This window comes from Octopus bimaculoides, chromosome 16 (genome assembly GCF_046866305.1).
Source record: "Octopus bimaculoides isolate indiv1 chromosome 16, ASM4686630v1, whole genome shotgun sequence".
In the NCBI taxonomy this organism is placed as follows: Eukaryota; Metazoa; Mollusca; class Cephalopoda; order Octopoda; family Octopodidae; genus Octopus; species Octopus bimaculoides.
The window spans coordinates 31004367-31031958 of NC_142943.1; the positions used below are offsets into that span (position 1 = coordinate 31004367).

General features: G+C 35.4%; 2 protein-coding genes across 12 annotated transcripts in view; one reads left to right on the forward strand and one right to left on the reverse strand.

Moving 5' to 3' along the window:
• LOC106878481 (DNA topoisomerase 2-binding protein 1) overlaps positions 1-24344 on the reverse strand; it is a 47573-nt gene extending 23229 nt beyond the window's left edge. For both annotated transcript variants that reach the window (XM_014927700.3, XM_089364407.1), the window contains exons 1-21: positions 24236-24344; positions 20863-20984; positions 18250-18392; positions 17074-17119; positions 16383-16469; positions 14996-15103; positions 14375-14448; positions 13526-13653; positions 13004-13069; positions 12084-12254; positions 11380-11540; positions 10219-10292; positions 9770-9859; positions 8644-8766; positions 7926-8077; positions 7272-7352; positions 6086-6196; positions 5122-5228; positions 3446-3558; positions 2276-2335; positions 1139-1267 (exon numbers count right to left, since the gene is read on the reverse strand). In XM_014927700.3, the coding sequence (XP_014783186.1) occupies positions 1139-1267; positions 2276-2335; positions 3446-3558; positions 5122-5228; positions 6086-6196; positions 7272-7352; positions 7926-8077; positions 8644-8766; positions 9770-9859; positions 10219-10292; positions 11380-11540; positions 12084-12254; positions 13004-13069; positions 13526-13653; positions 14375-14448; positions 14996-15103; positions 16383-16469; positions 17074-17119; positions 18250-18392; positions 20863-20943 (2105 nt within the window). In that variant the 5' untranslated portion in view covers positions 20944-20984; positions 24236-24344. The remainder of the gene's footprint in view (positions 1-1138; positions 1268-2275; positions 2336-3445; positions 3559-5121; positions 5229-6085; positions 6197-7271; positions 7353-7925; positions 8078-8643; positions 8767-9769; positions 9860-10218; positions 10293-11379; positions 11541-12083; positions 12255-13003; positions 13070-13525; positions 13654-14374; positions 14449-14995; positions 15104-16382; positions 16470-17073; positions 17120-18249; positions 18393-20862; positions 20985-24235) is intronic.
• Positions 24345-24740: 396 nt separating this feature from the next.
• The window catches only part of LOC106878467 (uncharacterized), a 50591-nt gene continuing 47739 nt past the window's right edge, over positions 24741-27592 (forward strand). For all 10 annotated transcript variants that reach the window (XM_089364417.1, XM_089364421.1, XM_089364419.1 and 7 more), the window contains exon 1: positions 24741-24858. The gene's annotated coding sequence lies outside the window, so the exon portion shown is untranslated. The remainder of the gene's footprint in view (positions 24859-27592) is intronic.

The window sequence follows — 27592 nt, forward strand, 5'->3', positions numbered from 1 at the left end:
ACCTAAAAAGGATGAAAGGCAAAGTAAACCTTAATGGAATTTGAACTCAGAGCATAAAGATGGATGAAATGTTAAGCATTTTGTCCTCCATGCCAATGATGTTACCAGCTCATTGCCTATAATAAGTAATAAAAATCCTTTCTTCTATAGCTACAAGGCCTGAAATGTTAAAACGAAGTGGGCTGGTTCATTATATCAATCCCAGTGTTCAACTGGTACTTATAATAATAATAATATTATTACAGCTATAATAATAATAGTAGTAGTAGTATTCAATTATTTTAAATATAACAAAGAATTTAGTAAAATAACTTGGTTATCATTAAGCTAGTGTTAGGAACATAAATTATGACTAAGGTTTGGTGGAATATTTTAATTAAAAACTTTTGAAGGTGAAGATGTCACCATCCTCTGGGATTTTCCTGTTAACACTGACAGAACAATCTAGGCTAATCAACTAGATAATCATTAAAAACAGGAAAGAAATTACTAATAAACTAAGAAGGTATCTGTTAAGGAATTTAACAAACTCAGTAAATATAAGGATCAAGAAATCGAAATACAAAAGCTGTGGCATCTTAAAACAAAAACCGTCTCAGTTATATCACTTGCCCTTGATAAAAAAGAGATGTCAGAAACAGATAACATCCCAGGAGATCCATCTCTCAAAGAAATTCAAAAGATTGTACTGATGATTAGTGCCCACTTCATTGGAGACTCCCCTATCAAGTTAAATCAAATGTTTTGTGTTGTGTTGTATTATATGAATGTATTCTGTATCATTCACCCCACTTACTCTCCCCAGACTTTCAATTACATTCAAACATCTCTTAACCTTCACTCAGAAGGTAAATAGTCGAAAAAATGAAGCCAAGCATTTTGTGCAATGTGCTAACAACTCTGCTAGCTTGTCCACTTGGTTTCAAACTTTGGCATAAATCCAGCAATTTGAAGCATGGGGATTAATTGATATCATCCACCCCAGAGAGATGAGCACAGTTAACCTCAGCAGGTTTTTAATTCAGAACATTAAAAAAATCAGAACAAATACCACAAAGCATTTTGTCCAATCTTCTAACAATTCTCCCAGCTTACCCACTTAATAATAACAACAACAATAATAAAAAGAAATGCTTACTCTATTTTCACAACATGTACCTTCCATTTAATAGCAGCTTCATATTTTTGTCCCTCAGCTTCCTTGACGACTAAATGAGTATTACTTAACATTCCTTTGGTTGGCTTTTTCACAAAAACTAGCTGAGTGCTGAAATTAAAAAAAGATATATATATATATATATATATATATATATACACAGGGTCATCGAAAAAGGTCACCGTGATTTTAGCTGTCAATTGCACTAGCTATAAGCAAGTGATCCGTATGAAATCAACGTGGGACTGTATAACAACTGTAGGAGTTTTGATATTTGCCACTGCGTTGTCCTTGAAATCACTATTTCACTAGCAAGTGTCTGGCCAGTCACTCCACAGCAATCATGGTGATTGTACAGCAGAAAGCGCAGTGTGTACTGTGGCACACTGAGTTTAAGCCAGTTGTTTCAGTCCAATGTCATTTTCGGTGTACTTATTGACAAGATTGAGACTGTCATATTTGCATAGTCCTAAGAAGTCCACCACTCGACGCAGTTTGGAACTTCGTATGCCAAAAACTAAAACGCCTAAGACTGCATGCTTACAAAATTCAAATGAGACATAAAATTAAGGAGACAGATAATCCTAAATGCATTGAATTTGCTGTAATGATGCTGAGAGAAATTGATGACAGAATTTTATTTAGTGATGAAGCAACATTCCACATAAATGGCTGCATTAACTGACATACAGTTGGATATGGGGAGCTCAACAACCCAATGAAGTTTTCCAGTACGTCTGTGATTTGACCAAGGTTAATGTGTTGTGTGGACTCCTGGTTGATCGTGTTGTCAGCCCTTTCATGTTTGCAGAAAATACAATTACAGGCGCTAGTTACTTGGACATGCTAGAAATTTATGTGTTCTCTCAAATTGTAGACATTGAAAGAGAAAAGGGAATTTGTATGCTCAGTCAGATGCTTCCCAGCAAGTTCATGTTCAAACAAAGTAGGAGCAGGTATTGCATTGGGAAAATGCAACTAGGGGTGTATATGGGTTAATGACCAATAAAAAAGAAAGAAAAGAAGCTGATATTAGGAAATAATTAAAAATGAATTTCAAGAAAAAAAAAAAATCAAGATACATTCATTGAATTAATTTAATTATAAATGCTTGATTACTTTGCTCCAAGAACTTTTCCAAGGTACATTAGGCAATTCTTTTCAACATAATTCAAGCCACTGCAAATAAAATGTTTTACAATAAATCACTTAATAAAAGACATTGTGGAAATAGAAAATAATCTTTGTTATTGTGTTTTTATCTACCATCCTTCAGAATTTATTAAGTTAATGTAAAATTGATTTAGGTACAATGTGTCTTAAAACTATATCAGAAAGATAACTGCCTTCAGACTGGTGGTCTCCTACAAGGGGGTGCTGACAAGTTCCTGGCTTTAAGGGTATTGCAAAAGGCATGGTTGGAAGCCCTACCTTCTGAGTTCTTTTACAGGACTTAGGAAAAACTGAAGGATGCTGCAATAAGTGTGTGAATCTGAGAAGGGAATATGTTGAAAAAAATCATAATTAACTGATCCTCCTGTATTTTCTTTTACCCAAAGCCAGGAACTTTTCAGCACCTCATAGTTTATGTAATATATATATAACCATCATTTAATGTTTACTTTTCCATGCTTGCTGAGCCAGATTTTCTATGGTCAGATGCCCTCCTTGTTACTAACACTGACCTGTTTCCAGGCAAAGTAATATTTCCCGATGGTCAAACACGATAACAGTGGTTTACAACCATCACATGTCATGACAGGCTTACAGAAATTTTCTGCCTACCAAATCCACTTACAAGGCTTTGGTCAGCCTAGGACTATAGTAGCGGACACTTGACCAAGGTGCTGAGCAGCAGGACTGAACCTCAAACCATGTGGATGGGAAGCAAGCTTCTCAACCACAAGCCACTTCTGTGCCTATGTATACACACACACACACATAATCATCATCATTTAACTCCCTTTGTTGAACAGCAAGATCAATCAGCATTCAATACACTGTCAGCTTATTAGTTAGGCAACAGTAGAGCATTATGGCTTCTGTTCCTTTCTCTCTTAAACGCCATTCCATTCCTTGAGGTGTCGTAGACAGTGTGTGGTTAGTGTCACTTAGGAAAAGTATAAAAAGTAATGAAAGTTCCAATTACATATATAGAAATATTTACATTAGCATCACGTGTGTGTGTGTGTATGTGAACATATGCTCCCAGATATAGGAGCAGTACTTCACTATGGGTCCCACCTGCGCTCTGTGAAAGCTTTAGTCTTTCTTAGAAAAGACACTTACCTGAATGATATGACGCAATTTGTTAGAGGTTTGGCAAGGTGGTTGATTTCAATTGGTTGAAATAGAACACTGTCACTAATAGGAACCAGACAATGTTTTTCTAAACAAGTTTCCTATAAAGAGAGAACAAAACAATAAGTTAAATATTCAAGCACACCACAAGTACAAAATATAACTTTGTTTCTATAAACCTAATTATGATGGATTGCCTACTACTTTCCAACTCTAATGATACCACAATAATATTTTCAGATAACATAAACCCGTCAGAGTGTAAGTATCTTGAGAGAAAAGCTGAACATAAGAAGCATCAGTAGTGGTGTGCAAGAGAGACGATTGCGCTGGTTTGGACATGTGAGAATGAATGAGGATAGCTGCGTGAAAAAGTGCCACTCCCTAACAGTTGAGGGAACCCGTGGAAGAGGTAGGCCCAGGAAGACCTGGGCTGAGGTGGTGAGGCAAGACCTTCGAACATTGGGTCTCACTGAGGCGATGACTACTGACCGAGACCTTTGGAAATGTGCTGTGCGTGAGAAGACCCGGCAAGCTAAGTGGGATCGTTGCCAAGGCCCCTGGACTGGCTCTTGTGCGGGTGGCACATAAGATGTACCATCCTGAGCGTGACCGTTGCCAGTACCGCCTGACTGGCCTTGTAGGGTTTTCGAGCGAGATCGTTGCCAGTGCCCCTGGACTGGCTCTTGTGCGGGTGGCACATAAAAGACACCATTTCGAGCGTGGCCGTTTTCGTGCGGGTGACACGTAAAAGCACCCACTACACTCTCTGAGTGGTTGGCGTTAGGAAGGGCATCCAGCTGTAGAAACTCTGCCAAATTAGATTGGAGCCTGGTGTTGCCATCCGGTTTCACCAGTCCTCAGTCAAATCGTCCAACCCATGCTAGCATGGAAAGCGGACGTTAAACGATGATGATGATGATGATGATAAACCACTACTAATATTTACATAATTTATGAGTTGGATCTGAAATGGAACACACAAACCATTAGATTATGTAAATTTCTAACCCATCAAGCCATATGTATATAAGTAAATAAGACAATATGAGGTATACTTGGGAAATAAGGGTGCTGGACCATGGCTGACATGGTCTGAAGTTCAAAACATCCTTCCTTATTTAATACTACTCTTAGCATTTATGCTTTGCACCTAAACAAACCATATGACCCTTCCTGCTTAAGTTTAAATGGCTGGACATCAAACAGACTGTAGAAAGAGTTCCCAGTTGTAAGAAAAGCTACCAGAAACATAGAATAAAAGAAAAGAAAATGACAGGTAGAGACTAAACTGTTTGAAATGTATCGTTAATGAAAAGACGAGGCTAGTTTTATATGTGTATCGATAATGATTCCTAATTTAAGCAAAACATACACATGTATAATGCGTGTCTTTCAGTTTCTATCCACCAAATCTACTCATAAGATTTTGGTTGACCTGAAGCTATAGCAGAAGACACTTGCTCATACAGTGGGACTGAATCCAAAACCATGTGGTTAGGAAGCAAACTTCTCACCACACATCCATCCATCCATCACAACTTTTTACAGCAATCTATCACAACCTATGAATATTAATATCTCATGTGAAAGAATTTTGCAAGTTCAGACAAACTCAGAACAATTTCAGGAGATTATGGGATGTAATAACAAATGATACTGACTAGCCAGACATGAGTGACTACTTCATTGGCAGTGAATTTTATAGTACAGCCACCCAGTGGAACGAGTGCGTAATCAGGGATCTGATGAATGTTTCTCAAAATTTTACCTTCAAAACAAAAAGAAAAAGACAAAATTAAAATTATAACATTGAATAAAAATACATAGCATTTGTGATTTAATGAGAGTTAGGTGAAGATTAGAAGTTAAAGAATGAGATCTGATCACATATGACTTATTAATTTTAATTCCAAAGTTCAGCCACCTCATAAACAAGGTTTCCCTCCCTTATGATGTTTTAAATACAATTTATATCATAAAAATATGTGTGAAAATACCTAAATATATAATCTACTTAACTGTATTTAACCTACATGGGCAGTTGAAAGTAACATGGCGAGTGATAGAATTTGACAAGTAAAAACCACATTCACAATATACACCAAAGATCATTATACCATATCAGCAAATTTCATCCTAATTCATACAATAGTTATATTTTTATGATTCTTATACTGGACTACCTACATTTCATCAAAATCTCTAGTTTCCAATAAGCACGAGAGTTTTTGTATAGAGAAAACACCTCATGACTTAAACAGTTAATCAGATTTTCAGAAGACTTTTTTTCTAAACATTCTAAATATCAGATCAATAATACTAGCATTTCTATTTTGCCTGAGGATTGGTAATGTGAAATTCAAATAATTACGTGAGGTGTCAGGATTCAGAATCACACACACACACACACACAGCTTTGCTCTCTTCTCCACCAAAAACAAAAACAATATAACATACACAATACGGTACTACAACATGTGATGTAACACTGCATTGCAATGGACTTGTACAACTCAGACCATCATGGAAAATAAACATAAACACACACTATTTATGCCAATAGTAAGTAACCAGCAATAGAACCGTGTTCCAGGCATAAATTATGAAATAATCACAAGGACATACCTCCATTTTCTATAACAGCACCTTCAATAACTTGTGTATCTTCCGCTAATCCACAACAAATAAATGTTTTACCAGAAAAAATACCACCAGTATTCACAGGATCAGTCATTTCTGAAATGCAAATAATTCTGCACACATTACACACTCAATTTTCTTTTAATGACGTAGTCAAAAGAACAAGGGTAATGCATAACTTTTGTAGGATCTTGGAGAAAGGGAAGGAAAAAAATAACACAACTCATAGGTTGTTACTGCTAACCAGTATTTCACAAAAAAAAAAAATATTTTCTTGGCCATACATAAACACTTACACACATACAAACACTATACATACATGCTGTTGTGGGTTATATACATCATGTATTGTATTGGTACAATACATACACACACAAATCACTATAACACTATAATTCTAATAAAAATACATACTTTCGTGGTCACATATGCCCACACACATACATGTACAAACATTATATTATCATCAACATTGGTGAACGTCCACCATCCATGCTGGCATAATAGGTTGGACAGTTTGACAGGAGCTGGCCAGGTAGAAGACTACTCCAGGCTACTGTGTCCGTTTTGGCATGGCTTTTACAGCTGGATGCCCTTCCTAACACCAACCATTCTGCAGAGTGGACTGAATGCTTATGTGGTGCCAGCATGAGCAGGATCACCAAGTAACTTGCAAGACAAGGAATTTTGAGAGGGGAGAGGGCATTGGAGGAGGTGATCTTGTGTCAGATGATGAAAGGTTAGTTTGTGACACAGAGAGAGAGAGTTATATACATCATTGTATTTCTAACAAAGATAATACATACTTTGGTCACACCTACATACACAAAAAGGACTCTGTTCACTTTGTAAGGTGGTTGGTGTTAGGAAGAGCATCCAGCCATAAAAACCATGCCAAAACAGATAATGAAGCCACATGCAATCTTCTGGTTTGTCAGCTCCTGTCAAACCATCCAACCCATGCCAGCATGGGAAACAAATGTTAAATGATGATCATGTATTTATGTGTATATGTGTGCATGCATACACACCACTGTATGTCTCACATTAATGCATACTTTTACTGTCATATAGCCTGTGCATATACAGTCATGTTTTATATATATCGTATTTTCAACAAAATTATCAAATATTTCAGATGCAAACTATGTGAAGCAATAGCAACACTGACCTGACTGATCTGGTTCTAAAGTACCATTTGACATGCTGTTGACACTGGACGCAATGTTACTTTTGAAGGTACTTTGTTGAGCTACAATAAAGTAAAAAAAAAAAAAAAAAAAAAAAAAAGAGATATAAATACACAAGAAAACATTGACTGTTGTCTTTTATCTTTTACTTGCTTTAGTTATTAGACTTGAAGAATTTTTAGTCAAATGAAGTTTTGCTGAACTGCTAAGTTATGGGGATGAAAACAAACCAACACTAATTGTCAAGAGGTAGTGGGGGAACAAACACAGACACACACACACACACACATATATATATATGATGGGCTTTCAATTTCCATATACGAAATCCACTCACAAAGGCTTGGTCAGCCCGAGACTATAGCAGAAGACACTGGCCCAAGGTGCCATGCAGTGGGACTGAGCCTGGAACCATGTGGTTAGGAAGTAAACTTCTTACCACACAACAACACCTGCACCTAAATAAGAATGTTAAAATATATATAAATATTCAACTTAGTTAATTCCACACAAGTGGATGATTACCTTCAGTTTGTTCACATATGGATGTAGAAGATATTTTAACAAACATATACATACTAGATTTCACACTCACCTCACTCACAAAAAAAAATAACATGGCATTATGTTTTTACCTTCACTCTTAGACATTACTGATCCTTGGAGATACTGACTCATCAAAGCCAATTCTTCATCAGTATTTTCGCCAAATTCAGTAGTGGTAGCACTTGTCCTTAGCTGTGATACATCACCAACTGGCTTTCGTTTTGTGATAGGGGCAGGTTTTCTGAAAAAAAATTATTCACCATCATCATCATTACCACCATTTAACATCTGGCATGAGTTGGACAGCTCAACAATAACTGACAAGCAAGAGGACAGCAGCAAGCTCCACTGTCTTGTGGCACCGGCACCAGTGAAGTCACCAAGTCACTTGAAAGACAAAACTTTTCACCTTTTCATTACACCTTTTCATTACACCACCTCTAGCAAGGCTACCAAATTACTCACAAGACAAGATGTCTGAACTGAGTGAGGGTGGGTGGGTGTAGTATTAAGGGAAGTGAAAGTATGATAGGGGAACAAGAACAAGTGTCTTGCTGAAGAGGAGATACAAGCCTTCTCCAGCTGAAAAAGTAAGGAAGAGATGGTGAGGATATACTCTTAAGGCACAAGGTAAATATAAGAGAGAGAATAGAGATAGAGGATCAGATATAGTGTGTTGGTAGGTAAGGTCACAAGTGTGAAGGGGTGTGACATGATTTGAGATGGGAATTGAGGAGGATGCAATGAATGGAGCTCAATAAATAAAAAAAATGATAAATTGCATGCAAGAATTTTGTTGTAACTCACTTTGGTGGTTCCATGTGCGATTCCTTTACAAAGGGAAGTTTCTTGATGTAATAGGGTTTCTCTGGGACATACTTGCTCTCTTTCACACAATCTAAAAGCCAGGTGGCATTTAGTATATGTGGCCTGAAAATGCATCAGAAAAGTTCGAGAATGCAAACAATAACAACAATAATTCATTACATTGATACAAGGTTAAACAAATTTGCAAAAGATAAGGGCTTAGTCACTAGAACTGCTCCCAGTATGTAATTGTTATTTTATTTTATTGGAAACCATATGGATGAAGAGCAAAGTCGAATCCAGTGAAATCTAAACTCAAAATATAAGATCACTGTTTTAGTATCCACTTTTCCTTCTTGTCACCAACACTCACTTGTTCCCAAATAACAATATTTCCCAATAACCAGACATTTTCACAGAAAACTAGAAATAAAACACACAGCTTTCATGATGGTGACACTCATTTACGACTACTAAGCAAAGTCAAGTAACACACATACATACATATGGACTTCTTTCAGTTTCCATCTATAAAATCCACTCACAAGGCTATGGTCATCTCAGGGCTAGAGTAGAAGATGCTTGCTCAAGGTGCCACACAGTGGAACTGAACCTGAAGCCATATGACTTGGAAACAAACTTCTTATTGGTTAAAATTTGAAACTATTATTATTATTACCTTGAGGGCAAAGGCAAGTTGACTACGAAAGGATGACAGGTAAAATAGGCTTTGAACTCAAAACATAAAGAGTTAAAACAACTACCACAAAACATTTTAGGCCATCAATGATTCTGCCAAGACATCTCTTTTAATAATAATTTTTAACAAGGATAGAAACTTGTAAAAGAATATTACATGTAGTACTTGAATGGGACTTTATTTCATTGACCCCCTCCAGAAGAATGAAGGGATTTTAACTTAAACTGTTATAAGCTGTAACTAAATACTAATAATATAGATTTTTAACTTTCGCACAAGGACACAAATATGCCAGATGAATGCAGTCAGTTAAATTCACCCCATACATGACTGGAACGGAGTTTATCAATACCAAAAGGATCCCTTCATTTTATAAAAAGATGTAAATTGGAAATTTTACCTCAATTGAGAAACTAAGTAACATACCTATGAATAGCTTTCTCTAGATAATCCATATCTGCTGGTACTATTTCGCCCATCACAACATGTGTAACATGTTCATTTAAAGAATTGAATCTGAAATCATAAAAATAATTATAACAATTAGTCTTTGGTTTCAATATAATGTAACTGATATACTGAGAGATGAGAAATGGAGGGAGGTGGTTGTCAGAGTACAAGAAAATGTTAAAGATCAGTAGATCATAGCATGTTACCAACAGTGAATGGAGTTATACCCAAAGTGGACCAATCAACCAAGGTGTAAATAAATACCACTTGATAGAAACAACTTGTTGCTACAAACAATGTTAACAGGCACTTTCAAATAGACAAATAGTTTTTAAACTAATCCCAACACCCAATATATACCCCATGCAAACTTTTTCTCCTGAAAGTGAAATTTCTGAGGAAAACAAACAATCTGTGAGACCTACCTAGTACCTCCACCAACATTGATGATCCTGAGTAACCGTTCTTGGTCTGGCCCACGAAATCCACTGAGATAAATCTAATTAATACAATATAATAAATATACTATGTTAGTAACTTTTTTTTTTACATCCATTAACACACACATTTTAACATATATCTTACAATTATTTGCCATGCTTGCATAAGTGTGATGGTTTGTATATTGTAGTAGTCGAAAAAATTTCTGCCATTAATCTCTCTGTGAAGCACAGAGTTGAACTTCATTATTTTATATCATTCAAAGTGGATCAACAGAATGGTTGCTACAGTTAAGTTTGAACTTATAACCATCTGGTTATTAGACCCAAAGCTTCATCTCACAATAACGGTACCTTAAATCTCCTTTCATAATCTGCAGTCAGCTTAACAATCCATTGTATATCCTACAAGTTACTTCACAATATTTTAATCTCATCATGACCAGGAGAGTCATCTATCCAATTTACATAAGGCTAATTACTGTTACTGTCCAGTCACTCGCAGTAAAATTGTGCTTCATTTTTTATGTATGTTGACATTATACTTTAAACAGAGATACACATTATAACCAAATTAATCTGGAATATAGGAGAGTAGTCCAATTTGACAAACAGATAACCTACTTTGAGATATGACATCCAAACAATTTTGACAATACAAAATATAACCCAACTTGACATACAAACAACAATTTAATTTGATGCAAAACAGTTAACCCAATTTAGCACATATGACAGCCAATCCAATTTGACACACAACCCAGCAGCCAAACCAATTTGACACACAACACAACCAAACTAATTCAACAGGCAATATGACAGCTCAATTTGACACACAAATATGCCAGTCAACCAATTTTGACATGCTGCAAACAGCTAAATAATTTGACAGACATCATAAGTTAGTTTTATAAGCTTAATAAGTCATTTATTTTGACTAACAACATAACAATCAGTTTGATAGACAATTTCATAGACACAAATGCATTGACTGCCAATTTGACAGACACTCATTCACTCGCCAACTCAACCAATTTGTCATGTAAATAATACAGCCTGATAACCTGACAAATAGTTTTATCAAATACCAACTGATACATATAGAAATAAATATAAAGAAAACTGTAACAGCTGTGTTATATTTACCTTACAACCATCTAAGAATGACATAGGTGTTGACATTGATGACGTATTATCAAAGTTGGGTTTAGACTTGTCTACTCGGGAAATACTTGAACTGCAAGCACTGAGCATAGTGTCGCTAAGACGAGTAATGGCAGAAATATTGGCAATTGAACTCAGGTTAACTGGAACAAAACCGAAATAAACAGCATTTAATTGAAAGGAATAAAGTTACAAGAATTGAACAGTAACCAAAAGCATACTATTCTTTTTCACTGGTTTCTGCCATCTGGCAGTGGCTATGCTAGAGGGAATAGCCATCAACACTTACAAAAATACTCCATAATTGTGCCAAATAATCACAACAAAAACAATGATGATGAAATTTTTTTATGACTGACATAAAAACCAAACCCTTTCAGAGAAAGGTAGAGTTGATTAGATTGATGTCCAACATGACTGGCATTTCATTTCACTGATCCTGGAACAAGGAAAATCAAACACTACCCAAACAGGGTTTGAACTTAGGAGGTAAAGAGGCATAACTAAAAACTGCAGTATATTTAGTCCACCACACCATTGGCAATGTCAATCAATCACAGAAGGATGAAGAGACATGCAACTATAGAATATTGACTATCTTGGTTGATACTGTGTATTTACAGAATTAACTATGAAATTCTAGATCAAGAAGGTAGTTGATTGTGTATATAGAGATTCAGACTGACCAGCTGAGGAATTTTTAGTTGGTGTGGAGGTCATCATTTCTCCATCAAGAGTTTCAGTATTTAATTGGTATTTTGTTTCATCAAGACAATAACTAGTTTCAATTGATTCATACAACCACTGAGGTTTTACAATCTGGATCTTCCATTGCTTGGCAAATTCATATTTCTGGCCTGAAATAAAGAATGGTATAAATCATTAATTCCAAAACATTCACCTCAAAGAAATATGGAGTCACATACAAGTAATAATAGCATACATATAACAGGGAATGATTTTATTAGAGAGCCACTGTTTAGCTGTAACAAGTCACCAGGCCTTAACAATGTTGCTTTGCTCTTGGGAACTTTTAAAGTGTCTGACCGAATAAACCCTTTGGTTCAGCAATATTACCTCAAGTCAATAAGGGTACCTCTACATGATTCCTTAACTTGGTAGACATAGCTAGCTGCCAAATCTCTCTCAAATCACAACTCACACCATCTTAAAAAGGTCACATAGGTTGATTTAATCTGGGCTCAACAATGCCTGAAATAGTGATGAGATGTTCATGATTGGATTGCCTTTGGTCAAAGGTCTACTCAATCAGAGCAAGAGATGATAAATAACAAATGAGGATCAGCATCTGGTCCTAGGTACCTTTAATTTGGGTGGTAGGCTTAACTTAACATCAGGTTTAATGCCACCACCAAGTCCTTGGAGAGTGATAGCAGAATTCACTCTCCTGCAAGCATTCAGACCCAATTCCAGTTTCCTTCTCTGAAGACATTGACTTGAATTGAATACAGGACTAGGTGGAACAGATGATGGGGCAGAACAGAACTGAGGTAAGATAACAGAGTAGGTAAAGTGCATGATTTGATGGAGTCCATGAAGCAATGTTAATGTTAGATGAGGGCAAAACTAATAAGCATTGTCTTACCTTTTGGTTCATTTACAATTAAATGAGTGCATTCATCAACTTTCATTTCTCCTGAATAAACACCACCTACAAATATTTAAAAATAAACAAGTACACTTATAGATGATGTGTATTACAAAAACAATTTTATAGACATATATATAAAGCAGAAAAAGAACAGGAAAATATAGAAAGTTTCACAAAATTCTTTGTATTTCAGTGCAACTAGACATTTATTGGTCTGCTTCCTTCTGAGGATGGACCTTTGTGCCTGAAATATGAAGGTTTTTTTGTAAAACTTTCTGCATTGTTAGGAGCTTTCTATATATTCCTTTTCTATACTACAATGCTCTCATTTCATTCATTCATTCATACACACATACATAACACACACATATACATAAAATAAAACAAAATATATTATAATATAGTTAAACAGTATTTGAAATTTTAAACCATGAGCTAGTAGTCTGTCACTGAAACCATTCAAGCATTTCACTTTGTCTTTCAAAGAAAATGCCTGCAGATATTCTATGAACTTACCTTCCATTTCAACCAGTTGCTTCACTTTTTTCCTCTCTGCCGATTCTAAGCCAGATACTGTTACAATTAACCCTTTAAAGATGGGGCAAGTGTATTTTTGAAACTTCTCATCATTGCAGTGAACAGAGCTGTAAGAATAGTAAACATACAGGGAAGAAATAATTATATCTATATATATATATATATACTATTAAAAGTCAGATTGAATCTTGCTTGCTTGCAATGTTACAGTCAAACTGGAGCATAATGGGAAAATACTATGAATTAAATTACCCTGAAATATTAATACAAACAGAATGAAACAAGTTTCATGTAAATCAGTTAAGTGGTTTTCGAGATATTAGAGCTTTCAGGATATAAATACTCAAAACAGTGCATAATGGGAAAATGTTCTAAAAATAAATCTCGTCCCGAAAGGGAAGAAACTCTTATCTTTCCATAAGACACAGTGAGTTGACAACGAAAAAATACAATTTTTTTTTTTTACAGTAAATGTTAAACACAATATTTTAATCATTTAGAAATAAGTGAATGTGATTTCAAAAATGTAAGTGGTCGATGACGACAACAGCTGAGTGCTAATTGTTTAGTCCAGGCCAGCCAATGATCAAAAGTGTTCTGTGACCATCAGGTGTCTTGTCTTGTTAGACATCTAAGATTATACTGACCATGTAATTTTCTTTAACATACTAAGAGATCCTATATGAGGAAGATTGGTTGCTGTTTGTCGCAGTTTGAGTTACTGCTTAGAGCATCTCTTGACTCATGAGAACGGTGACAGAAGATGGTGATGGCAATAATGGTAGTGATGATGATAGTGATAACAGTGATGAGGAAAAACATACATACCCTTCCTGTGATGCTTCCCAGACAGAATTAACCCAATCAGGTAACATAATGTATTTTTTCAGGTTACTTGCCACCTGTAATAAAGACATACACTCTGTTATATATTAAACTATATCATATGATCTCTTTACATCCCATTACAACCCCATTCAATTAGGGTTAACTGCATCTAAAAAATAAACCTATTTGTAAATTACCGACACAACGAGAGAAAAAAAATGAATACTTGAGTTTACATTGCATATCTTTTGGTGTTCTGTGTTTTCTTCACCTATAGAATAACCAACCTGAGCAGATGGTCCACAGTTCATTTAATTGTATTAAGTTAGTTTCCTGACAAAGATTAGATGAATGCATTTTATCGAGGCACAGTTTTATAGTCAAATGACCTTCTTGTTGGTAACCTCAACCTGGTTTTCAAATAAAGGATATTTTCATCCCACTAATCTTTGAAAGAACAGAGTTGCCAGTTAAATTGTTGACAGAGAATGTCAACAAACATCACTGTTTTAGCTCAATGCTTTCAAGCAAAAAGGCGAAAAAGTACACATTTACAGACACACATGCTTTTTATATAATCTATATTAAAAGCTGCGAAATGAGAACAGGAAAGCGACCTACCTGGTATTTACTGCTACCAACCATTCCAGCCACAAGATGAGTCACATTTTCAGTAAAGTTGCGTTGGATTTCACCACCCATCATCAAAACTTTCATGTGTAAGGATTCCTGTATAGACAATTTAAAATTTAAAAAAAAAATCATGTGTCATGACAGATTCCGAGTATTGAGTGAGAGTGAAAACATGTGATATAGATATTAGATGTGTGTCGTATGTCAGACACATGTAGAACATAAACTGCATGTGGAATGACAGGGATGTGGTGATGACTTAACATTATGTTGCTGTTGGCATATTACACTAGTGTTAAAATGAACACTTTAACAATGGCATGTCGACATTACAATAACGACTAGTTACCATACACACCACCATAAATATGTCAACAATACACTACAATAACGAAATCTCAACACAGCAGTAATGAAATGCTGGCATACACTACAATAATAGCATGTCAACATCACAATAATGACACGTCAACATTACACTAATGGCATGTCTATGATAATGATATGTCAACAATACACAACAATAGCTGATCTCTAATTGTAAAGGGAACCTGTATCTGTCTTCTTTCTTGTTACCTCTCTCCCACCTCTTTCTCGCTTCCTCTCCGTTTTTCTTTCTCTCTCTGGCTGGGTAACCATGTACCTCCTCTATACCAAGACATCTGTTTCTGCCTCTCTGTCACACTCTAACCTTTCATCATCCGATACAAAATCACCTCCTTCAATGCTCCTCCCCTCTCAAAATTCCTCGTCTTGCAAGTTACTTGGTGATCCTTCTCATGCTGGTGGCACATAACAAGCATCCAGTCTACACTGTGAAGTGGTTGGAATTTGGAAGGGCATCCAGCAGTAAAAACCATGCCAAATCTGACCTCACTTGTGCTGGTACCATGTAAAATGTACTCGGTTCACTCCACAGAGTGATTAGTGTTAAGAAAGGCATCCAGCCATAAAAACTATGTCAAAAAAGACACAGTAGCCTGGGGCAGTCGTCTACCTAGCAAGTTCTTGCTGAACCATCCAACTCATGCCAGCATGGAAAGCAGACATTAAACAATGATGATGATGAATGTCTAGTAACATAAAAATGCTAGCAGTTAATGTATAATTCACAAAAGATTAATACATGTTCCCATACCTTAATGGTTTGGCAACAGAAAATAATAGAATACATAACAAACGTAAACATAAGTATTGCAGTCAATTTGTTTGACTAAATCCTTCAAAGTAGTGCCCCAGCATGGCTGCAGTCCAATGACTGAAACAAGTAAAAGATAAAAGTTAATTATGATGAAACAGTTTAATTTAAAACAAGTGGTTTTACACAGTATAATTCAAGGCGGACTGGCATCAAAAAAGTTGAATCATAACTTACCCGCAATACCTTATCTATATTTGTACAGCTGATGATGGTGTCCTTCATGGCTAAATTATGGATTGGTTCTTTAGTACGAGGAATTTCCTAAACAGACAGAAAATGTTGGGTTAGCCATTGATTTAGGTTTAGATATTTTCCCTCTGATTATTAGCAATTTAATGAAGGCCAAATAGCCAATAGGGTAAGATACTGGATTTTATAATTTAGGTTGCTAGTTAAAAATCTAATGAAGCTATACAAAACAGTGTCTATGAAAGGTACACTTAATTTTGTTATCTGTATCCAAACTAACAGTTACCAATAGCTAGCACTGAAAGGTCATCAATGAGGTAAAAGTAGCCTATCTAACAGCCATTAAACCTGAGATAATAAATATATTTGACTTTCTAAGAGTAGTAGCTTACAAGTTGAAGTTGTTATTTATTTATAGTGCAATTTCATAATTGGAAATTTTGTGTGTAGTATATGTGCATACACACATTATATTTGAAATGTAAGGTGTACCTTTTTAGTAAACATACAAACAAAAGTTTTAAAGAAAAAGGCTATCTTTAGATAAATGTAACAAATGATGAGATGTTGTTGGAAAGGATATGTCCTACCCATGAAAGCACTGAAAATGCAGTTTTAAAAATAATAACAATGGATATATAAATTTAAAATTCTCTAATTTAATAGCTAAACTTACCACTTTAAGTTCCAAACAAGTTAATACACAGACTGGGCCTAAAATTCTGAAAAATAAAGAAATAAAATAAAAATAAATTCTGAAAATGGGAGTACTGGATGCAGATTTTATGGAAATTTGAAGATAATGTTTATAGTTCATATACGTAATTTTGCGAATAATCAACATCAGGAACCTAAATTCACGAAAATGTTATGCTTGTCAGTTAATGTGTAACGTAGTACAGGTGGGAAAAAATGTCTGCAGAACTGTCTCAAGTTAACACCATCAATGATTTTAAAAATACAGACCCAGTCACCTGTATCCTATCACATTAAATCCACTTGCCAGCTAAAAGTACTCCTTTCTATGTAACATAATGGAGATGATATTCCCAGACACTACAGATAACCTCTTCCTCTACCTACATGACAAACAACATTTATCAGGCGTGGTCCCAGGAATTTTTCGACGAGAGCGCACAAGGTCAGAAGAGAATGCAATTACAAGAGAAAAGGGCATAACATTATTTAGAAGGGTGCACAACAACTGCCATACACACACCAGACTTCTGACGCCACCACAATCAATACCTTTGACCTCACTGCCTTCCCCTTCACCACCATCTTTCACATCACTTCCTATCACCATAATCCCTGACCACCTTGGCTACCACCACCACCACCACCATTGCCTCCACCTCTATCACAACTACAGCTCATACCATTACCATCACAACCATCGATCTACTACTGCCATCAATGTCTCTATGCCTACTATTACTCTCACCCCAACATGAGGAATAATAGCAGAGTCATTGAATAGTGAGATAGGGGGTCAAAGTGTGACACAATGACACAGAAATTCGTTTTGGCATTTATATATATATATATATATATAAATATATATATATATATATATATATATACATATATGCATGCTCATGCATCTAAGTGTATACTATGAATATACATAAAACACATGGTTTAACACAATCAGTCAGTAATGCCAAACCAAATATGTCACACACTCATTCACCAAAACCAATACAAGGGTTATTCATTCACTTACAAAATTGGGGATAATCTCCTAAAAATATAGAAACAAGTACAGGCTTGCATCATTCATGCCATCACATATCCTTTTTATTGACTTCATTTTTATTTTTTCTCTGATAATAATAATCTATTTACTGACCTCAACCCATGTGACTTTAGGTGTTCAAAAGCATCTCCTTCAAATTTATCACACAGATACACTGTGTTTTTATCTTTCTGTGTTATATTTAAACACTCATCTTCGGTAATCCACTGCGGTTTAAAGCCATAAGCCTCTAATGCCTGGACAAAAAGCAAAAGAAAAAGCAGTTATAATTGTCTTCTATTTAATTGCTACAGAGGTAACACGAATGTATAAAACTTAGTAAAGACATTAATAATTGTTTATAATTTAGGCACAAGGTGAGCAATTTTGAAGGTAGGGGGTTAGTCATTATCCTCAACTTCAGTACTTGACTGGCACTTTATTTTATGAACCCCAAGGAATGAAAGGCAAAGTTGATCTCAGTAGGATTTGAATACAATGTTGGAAGAAATACTACAAGGCATTTAATCTGACACTAATGATTCATCCTAAACCAATACCTTTATATAATTGTTTCTAATTAAGGCACAAGGTCAGAATTTTAAGCGGAGTAATGTTAGTCGATATCATCAACATCATCATCGTTTAACGTCCGCTTTCCATGCTAGCATGGGTTGGACGATTTGACTGAGGACTGGCAAACCAGGCTCCAATCTGATCTGGCAGAGTTTCTACAGCTGGATGCCCTCTGAGAGTGTAGTGGGTGCTTTTACGTGCCAGTCACACAGTACTTGCAATGGCCTCGTTCAAAATGTGTCTTTATTTTATTGACCCTGAAAGAATGAAAGGCAAATTATCAACCCCCAAAAGATGAAAGAATATTTGTTTCTAAGTTCGGCCGAAGGACACAGATTTTGGTTAGATTAACTCAAGGAGTTGTATAGTAATCTATAATATATTAACTTAAAATGACATGCAAAATCAATCCAAGCAAGATTTTGAATAAGGTGAAAGTAAATAGTACCCATTACATAATAACATCACTTTTAATGGCCAGAAATGCAGCAAATGAGACACATTTGAGAAAACAGAAATAGGCGGATGAGAGTAATTTCTCCCAAATTTTGTCTGTACTTGACAGCTAGATTTTAAGAGTAGCCCCATTCAGCCAGGCCACACTCATTTACCTTTCTGCAAATTTTTATTGGAGATTAGCACATCCCTCTTCAATCTAACCTTACTCTTCATGTGACATATAAAAAATCTGAAGGGGACTTAGCTGCAGAGGAAAAGCCCTGAACACAGTTATCTTAATAATAATCTTTTCTGCTATAAGCATAAGGTCTGAAATTTTGGGGGAGAGAGCTAGTTGATTATATCAACCCCAGTGCTTGACTGGCACTTTATTATATCAACTCTGAGAAAATGGAAGACAAAAAACCTCAGTGAGATTTGAACTCAGAACAAAAGAAATGCTGTTAAAAATTTTGTCCAAAGCTCTAATGATTTTGCCAGTTCTGGTCTCAAATTTTAGCACAAGGCTAACCACTTTGAGAGGCAGATGTGTTGATTACACTGACCGTAGGACCTAAGTTACTCAGAATGCAGAGCTAAAATGAATGCCACAAAGTATTCTTTCTGATGTTCTAATGATTCTGTCAGCTTACCACTCTAAATAGTTATAATGTTCCTTTTACACTTAATGATTTTCTATTCTTTTCCAATATCATCATCATTATTTAATGTCTGCTTTTCATGCTGCCATGGGCTGGACGGTTTGACTGAGGACTGGCGAGCCAGATGGCTGCACCAGGCTTCAATCTGAGTTTCTACAGCCGGATGCCCTTCCTAACGCTAACCACTTTGAGAGTGTAGTGGGTACTTTTACGTGCCACTGACACGAGGGCCAGTCAGGCGGTACTGGCAACGGCCACACTCAAATGGTGTTTTTTTTATGTGCCACCTGCACTGGCAATGACCTCGCTCGAGTGTTGTTTTTCACATGCCAGTAAGGCAACGCTGGTAACGATCACACTTGAATGGTGCTTTTTACGTGCCAGTCAGCGGCCCCGGCAACGATCATGCTCAGATGATGCTCTTAGCGCTCCACTAGCACGGATGGCAGTCAAGCGGTACTGTCATTGAATTTGATTTCGATTTCCAATACTTTTTATGAATTATTTCATCTCTATCATAGCACATTTCTTGATTTCAAATGTTACTCCTATGCCACTACTAAATATTATGGTTTGCACTCAAGAATCCTATTGTTTTTACCATATTATTCATAAAACAGCAATGCATCAGCATAGCTGCAGCTCTGAGCTGACACTACAGAAAAAAAAAATAAATAAAAATAATTGCTGAAATGAATTTCCTTAGAGAAATAAATGATTTATGCAATTTCAGTGCTTGATATTTGTAAAAATCATATTAATTCTTTAAACACAAAGCCAATGGGAGAGACATGAACTAGTCATTCAAACCATATCAGAGGCCTGTAAAAGCTGCTCTGGCTATGAAAACATCTAAGTCTCTTTTGGAACCTTTAGAATTAATATCCAAATCTCTTTTTGAAATCACACACAACTGTCTTGAACAAGGAAGGACACAATGAGTGGTACCATGCAGGGAACACATTTTGAAGAAAAACAAAAAACAAAACAAGATCACAGCAGGAACACTTCTGACCACAGGTCAAAAGTTAGGGCTAAACAACATACTTACACTGAAGGCTTCTACACATCTAGGAGAAACTTCCACATTTTTACACTGAACACATTTCACTGTGAACTCAGTCTCTGTCATGATGCTCCTCACCAATATGCTGACACATCCAGCATCACAACCTAGTAAGTAGGAAACAAATGCATTAAAAAGTGGTATACACAAATAAACATCTATCAAGCAATCACATATTTTATGATTTTTCCGAACCCCACCCCATTGTTTCTGCTTATATTTTTAAAATATTGGAGAGCTTGAGAAGGTCATTGCTGGGATTTATCCACAGCGATTTCAGAAAGAACTATGTAAAAGATAATTTATTTTAATAGTACTTTTCTGTTTGAAAATATGTTTTTTCGGCACTATCATGCTATTAGCTGTCAGAAGTGAAAGTGCTCACTGCTAGTGAAGTGTCTGTCTGTCTGTTGCTGGTTTGAGTTGATTCTTTGGCTACTGACAGCTAATACCATGACTGGCCGGAGCGAGCTATTGGCTTACTTACTTACTGATATCTATCTACTATCTATCTATTTATCAATCACCACCTTATTAGAAAACACAAATTTAATATAAAAACATATTTCCTGAAATTGCAAATTATTTAAAATATAAAAATATAATTTTCAACAGAGAGAATTTATCAAAATAGAAAACAAATGAAGTTTGAAGTTTAAAAATAATAGGATCGACCACTCACGACTAGCTAGCGCGGACGCGAGTACCCTTATACTCTGTGTTGTGTTTTCAAACGCATGGATATAGGTGTCGAATTTGTTCCAATAACTTTCGAGTAATAGATAGATAGATAGAGAGAGAGACAGACAGACAGACAGACATATAGCTCGCTCCGGCCAGTCATGGTATTAGCTGTCAGTAGCCAAAGAATCGACAGGCCAGCAACAGGCAGGCAGACAGATACTTCACTAGCAGTGAGCACTTTCACTTCTGACAGCTAATAGCATGATAGTGTCGTTTTTTCTTATGCACACGAACTCGCTTGGTTCAACGGGGGAGGGGGCTTAAATTAAATGACAATTTGTGTTTATATCCCAACATCTGACAACAGTTTCTCTCATGGTTTTATGCGCGTGGTGCCATAAAAAAAAGGCCCAAATCTGTCTGAAGTGGGGTGGTGAAAAAAAAGTGGAAAATTCCTCGTCAAAACGAAGAAGTTCCAATTTATGTGGGCATCCTGATTAAAAACTCAGCCGAAACATCTTTTCTAGGTGATGTTATTAAGTTGGACAAGGTCTGGGCCAATTCTGGCCGTAAAATTATCTCAGTATCTAAATGAAAAATTCTCTTAGAAAAATAAGTGGTGGGTACACTACTCCCACGGTCAATAGCTATTAGTCAGCAAGAAATACTAGTTTTACTTCTTGTATGGCAAACCTCTCAGGTGAAATATAAACAACTAATCAGTTGATTTGAAAGGAAATAAAGCTGAGATATGGTACTCCCATAACGTATTTATGATAAACCATACTTTATTCCATTATGTTGTCACAATATTGTATGCACATGTACAGAATCTCACATTTTCCACACACAAAAAAAAAAAACACTTTAAAATATTCTTCAGTAAGTGTATACTCTTTTACTTGTTTCAGTCATTTGACTGCGGTCATGCTGGAGCACCGCCTTTAGTCGAGCAAATCGACCCCAGGACTTATTCTTTGTAAGCCTAGTACTTATTCTATCGGTCTCTTTTGCCGAACCGCTAAGTGACGGAGACATAAACACACCAGCATCGGTTGTCAAGCAATGCTAGGGGGGACAAACACAAACACATATATACGACGGGCTTCTTTCAGTTTCCGTCTACCAAATCCACTCGCAAGGCTTTGGTCGGCCCGAGGCTATAGTAGAAGACACTTGCCAAAGATGCCACGCAGTGGGACTGAACCCGGAACCATGTGGTTACATTAAATCTGTTTTGCTACAAAATATATCAGTAAAATAGAGGTGCGTCTGATACGCCGGTATATAAGGCAAATATACAAAAATTGATCTCAGAACTATGAGAATTCTTGCCAAACTCGCTCGGAACTTGTGAAAGAACAAGACAATCTCTATGTGGTTGCACAACTGGTTAAAAGTTGAGGTCAAATTGCCCTCAAATCACATCCTATTGTCTTTCAAAAGACATTAAATAAAGACAGAATCAGTCTGGTCGATCAGGGCTGACCTGGGGTTAACAACTATCTTGTGTGCAAACGAGACCGGTTAGAAATAGCAATCAAACTTCATTCTACCGTCTTGAAAATGGGAAGGACTTTTGGAAACAATACAATTTGAATAAGATGGCACGGCCACGGCTGGATTCTCACTGATCATACAAGAGTTGGAGCTTAGACTTTTTCTATCCCGAGGAAAGATGAAGTCTATACATGTTCTCTAAATCTACTAGAAACTGCAGTCAAATTTCCCTCCTTCGACAGCATAAAAAAAAAACTAGATAATGTAGTTTGAGGTATACCGTTTAAAAAATAGTTATTAACGGGGGGTCTAGGTCTAAACAACTAGTTGCTCGATCTGCTGGAAATGGTAAATCTTTAAAAGAAATCGTTCAAAATTTACAATCCTACCACCTTAAAAACCAAGGACATGGTGTGGTCTTAGATACAATTGTCTGAATAGATGGGGAAGTTCAGGGTTGGAACGTCTCTGATAGGAGAGTAAACAACACAACGATGGGAAGACAACATTTTCGTCATAGATGCGCTAAGAAAAAATAAAAATGACGTGATCGTCATGGCTGGAAGATCTATGATCATAGGCTGACCTGTGGCTAAAACACCAAGTTAGATGTTTTATGCAGTTATTCAACCTGACAAAAATAGCAGCCAAATGTTTTCAAAACAGGGAAAAGATATTGAATAATGTAATCCTAAACACACTTTATGAATAAAATATAATACGGAATGGTCACATGTGGAACGCCTCTAGTCATAGGTCTGTTTAATTTAAACCTGAGGCCTACAATTTAAATGATACAATCACGTATTTGTCAAAAAAGTTATCAAACATAATAGGGAAGAGAATAAGGGTAAAACAAAAATAAAGCAGCCATTTTAGACGGTAAATCAGATACAAAAGTATTTTTTTCAGTCTGACAAACATTATTTGGTCTGAGTTCTCAACGGTTGTTTATAGGTTAAGCTTCATTATAAAACAAAAGGAGAAGCGGGGACTTCTGATATTAAAATCTAAAAGAGATATTCAATTACTAAAGAGAAAACCGCAAAGTTTATGAATGTGGTGGAAATCAGAAATGATTAACTCCATGAATATAATTAAAAAATGTAATAATTCTTAAAATATATCACAAAGATATTTCCCAGAATAATATCAAAACTGTCGTAAACAATACCTGCGTGTAAATTAAGTTTCAGTACTTTTAAACAATCCTATATTTTGTTGCCGATTTTAATAATAAAGTTGATGTTGTCCGTCCATGTGTTTGTTATCGTCTGGTATGTATTTTCGTAGTTGTGACAATGTTTTGAATAAACTTATTTATTTACTTTCAGAAAATAAAATAAATGAATAGATACAATGAAATACATATGTATAATTTTTTTAAAAAATTTAAACAAAATATTCGGCGGAAAATAACTACATTATTTAAAAACCTGCTGAAAATGTCAGTTAAACTTCGTATTTTCTCCCATTACTTTTGCCGCCAATTTCAGTCTAATAACGTCCGAACGAGATTTTCCTTTATGCTCCAACGTCACTGCTGATTTTCTTTTTTTTCGTAATTTTTTCAAATAAATCTAATATACCTTTATTTTTGACAAATTTTATTCGTTTAGGCGAATAAATATAATGATCATTACAAAATAATATTAATTAATTTTCGGAAACTAGTCTTCTCCGAGAATAGCGAACGTCGGGGCGAACATCAGCCATTGTTCCGTTCGCCTGTTTGAAATATTTTTATGCGATTCAAATGTAAATTTAAAAACCAGTATTTGTAATATAAATTAGCGGGTGAGTATAAATATATTTGTATATTTCGTAAAATTATTTATTTCCTTCTGTTTCAATGCATGTAGCCAAATATTTAATCTTATCTAATGCTTTTGCTGAGATCTATGTCGATTCTCTTTGTTAACCAACAATGGAGCGGGGGAAATGAAGACATATCGAATGGAATATATATATATATGTGAAATGTTTTGGGGAATGTTGATCTTCTGCGATAAGAATTATCTAATGTTTCAAACTGAGTATTTCTATATTACTCACTGCTATCGGCATTTCACTATTCCTTCTCAAATCATTAACGAATCCTTCTGTCTTTCCTCCCTCCTCCATGTCATCTTTTCCAAAAAGGTTAATGATTTGTTCCATATATATATATAAATGTATACGCTGATGTTAAATAACTCCATTTGTGATAACTATTATATTAGCAGGTTTTTTAAGGGCCTGTTTAAAATATATTTTATTATATGTATTTATTTTCTCTTAGTTAATAATTAACTCGGACAAAATAAATTGGTTAATAGATACTAAGGTAGCAAAGATCACGAAATGACTGGTGTGACTCCTGTTTATGAGGTTAAAATGTCTTACGGTTAAGCTGGTTCCCATGCATTTCCCTGAAGAGAAGATTACATCCTTATCAAGATCACCTATTCCTATGGAAAGTATAATTTGTAATCTTCGAAACATGTTGGAAATAAAAGCATTCAGTTAACATATGCGTTGTACTCCATTTACTAAATTTATATAAATGTACATTGCTGACTATGAAGTAAAATAATTAAAAATGAAATATTTTGGTCAGTGCCCGTCGTCTAAGGAAATAGTGTTTCATCATGCAAAAGCGCTTTTCGATTTTTGCAATAAAATGTAGTTATGGCGATGCACCAACCAATATGTAAATATAATATTCAACGCTGATCCTTAATTCAGTAGTTACAGAGAGTTTCTTGGTCTCCTTTACTTTGTATTGAGTACACACTCATGTTTGTATGTCTAAATTATGTTGGTTAGATGGGAGGGAGCGAAACAGTGCCACATATTTATAATTTAATGGATAAATTCGAGTGATCAGAGTTTGCATTCTATTTTGATCTTAGCTTGAAATTATTTTTCATTTAACGAAAAAACGAAAATATGTTGTGAGGAGCTACTCTGAGTATCTCGTTTCTGATCTTCAGAACTCCGTTTTTATGCATTTTTACTAGGAATCGTACTAGATATTAAATGCAACTATCAGGATATATATATACACACACATAAATAATCCTCCAATATATGTAGCGTAGATCATGGTGGATGGATAATTAATTAATCAAGTCACCTATATTTACACATTTTCTCCTACGATAAACGAAACTCTTCAACATTATATTGCTCTGTTTACTGACGTGGAATATGGGGAATATATTACTTTCACTTTAAAGAAATACATTTTTTAATATACTAATATTATTAAAAAATATATATATATATTTGTCTAAATAAAACTATTATATTTGGGAGGGATCTATATTTTTTTCTACACCTAATCCAGTTGAGGTATAACTTGCTAGTTTCGAACAAATTTTTGCGTTTTTTCTCTTTTAGTTTTGCAAATGTTATATTGATAATAATATTTCTAACAGGTACAGATCCTGAAATTTGGAGAGAGAGAGAGAGAGGGGTGGGGGGGGGGTAGTCGAGTGAATCTGTCCCTGTATTTAACTGGTGCATTATTTTATCAACTTCGAAAGAATGAATGGTGAAGTTGACATCGGCGGGATTTGAACTCGGAACGTAATCAGACGGACATTTTTATTCCGACGCTCTATCTATTCAGCCATTAGCTCGCCCCTACCCTACAAGCAATTTGGTAGAGGGGATAAGTCGAATCAATAATGATGTTCGAGTAATAAATATAATTATACGAATAAGGACTATTTTCACATCAGTAATAATAATTTTAATCAAATAAGTTATTGTTGGAATATAAGCAACGGATTGATAAAAAAAAAGTCAACTTGAAGTGAGAGAGGTGTTTCTCTAGAATCTATTATATCATCCTCTGAAGTGTATGGCCTTTTTGTTTTATGTTAGCAAACACACAGTAATTAATTAATTTTATTTAAAAGTATCGATTTTCCCAGAATACTTGAAATAAATGTTTGGTTAATGTCTCAATTTGAGGTAATCTTCCAGTTTCGAGAGGTTAAAAAAGTAAATAAAATACAAGGGAAATAACTGAACGTGTTACCAGTATTATCCGTACTACTTTACTCTTTTACTTGTTTCAGTCTTTTGACTGTGGCCATGCTGGAGCACCACCTTTAGTCGAGAAAATCGACCCCAGGACTTATTCTTTAGAAGCCTAGTACTTTTATAAATAAATCACGTGATTTGATTGACGTCAATTGTTTATATATAAATCACACATGTGATTGAGAAATCGAAAATGCCTCGTGAAAGACCGGCTGCACAACATCTAACCCTAGCCCTAAACTTTCATAAAAAAAAAAAATTCCGTCGCATGCTGTTTGTAAAAAGAAAAAAACGTTTTAAACTTTTATAAAAAAAAAAAAAAATTCCGTCGCATGCTGTTTTAGAGAAAAAGTAGTACGGATAATACTGGTAAGTCGTTCAGTTATTTCCCTTGAATATTTTTAGTTATTTCTTTTACCTCTCGAAACTGGAAGATTACCCAAAAATCTTGTATAACGTACCATTTTCACATACTCTGGTAACTTTCCATGAGTAA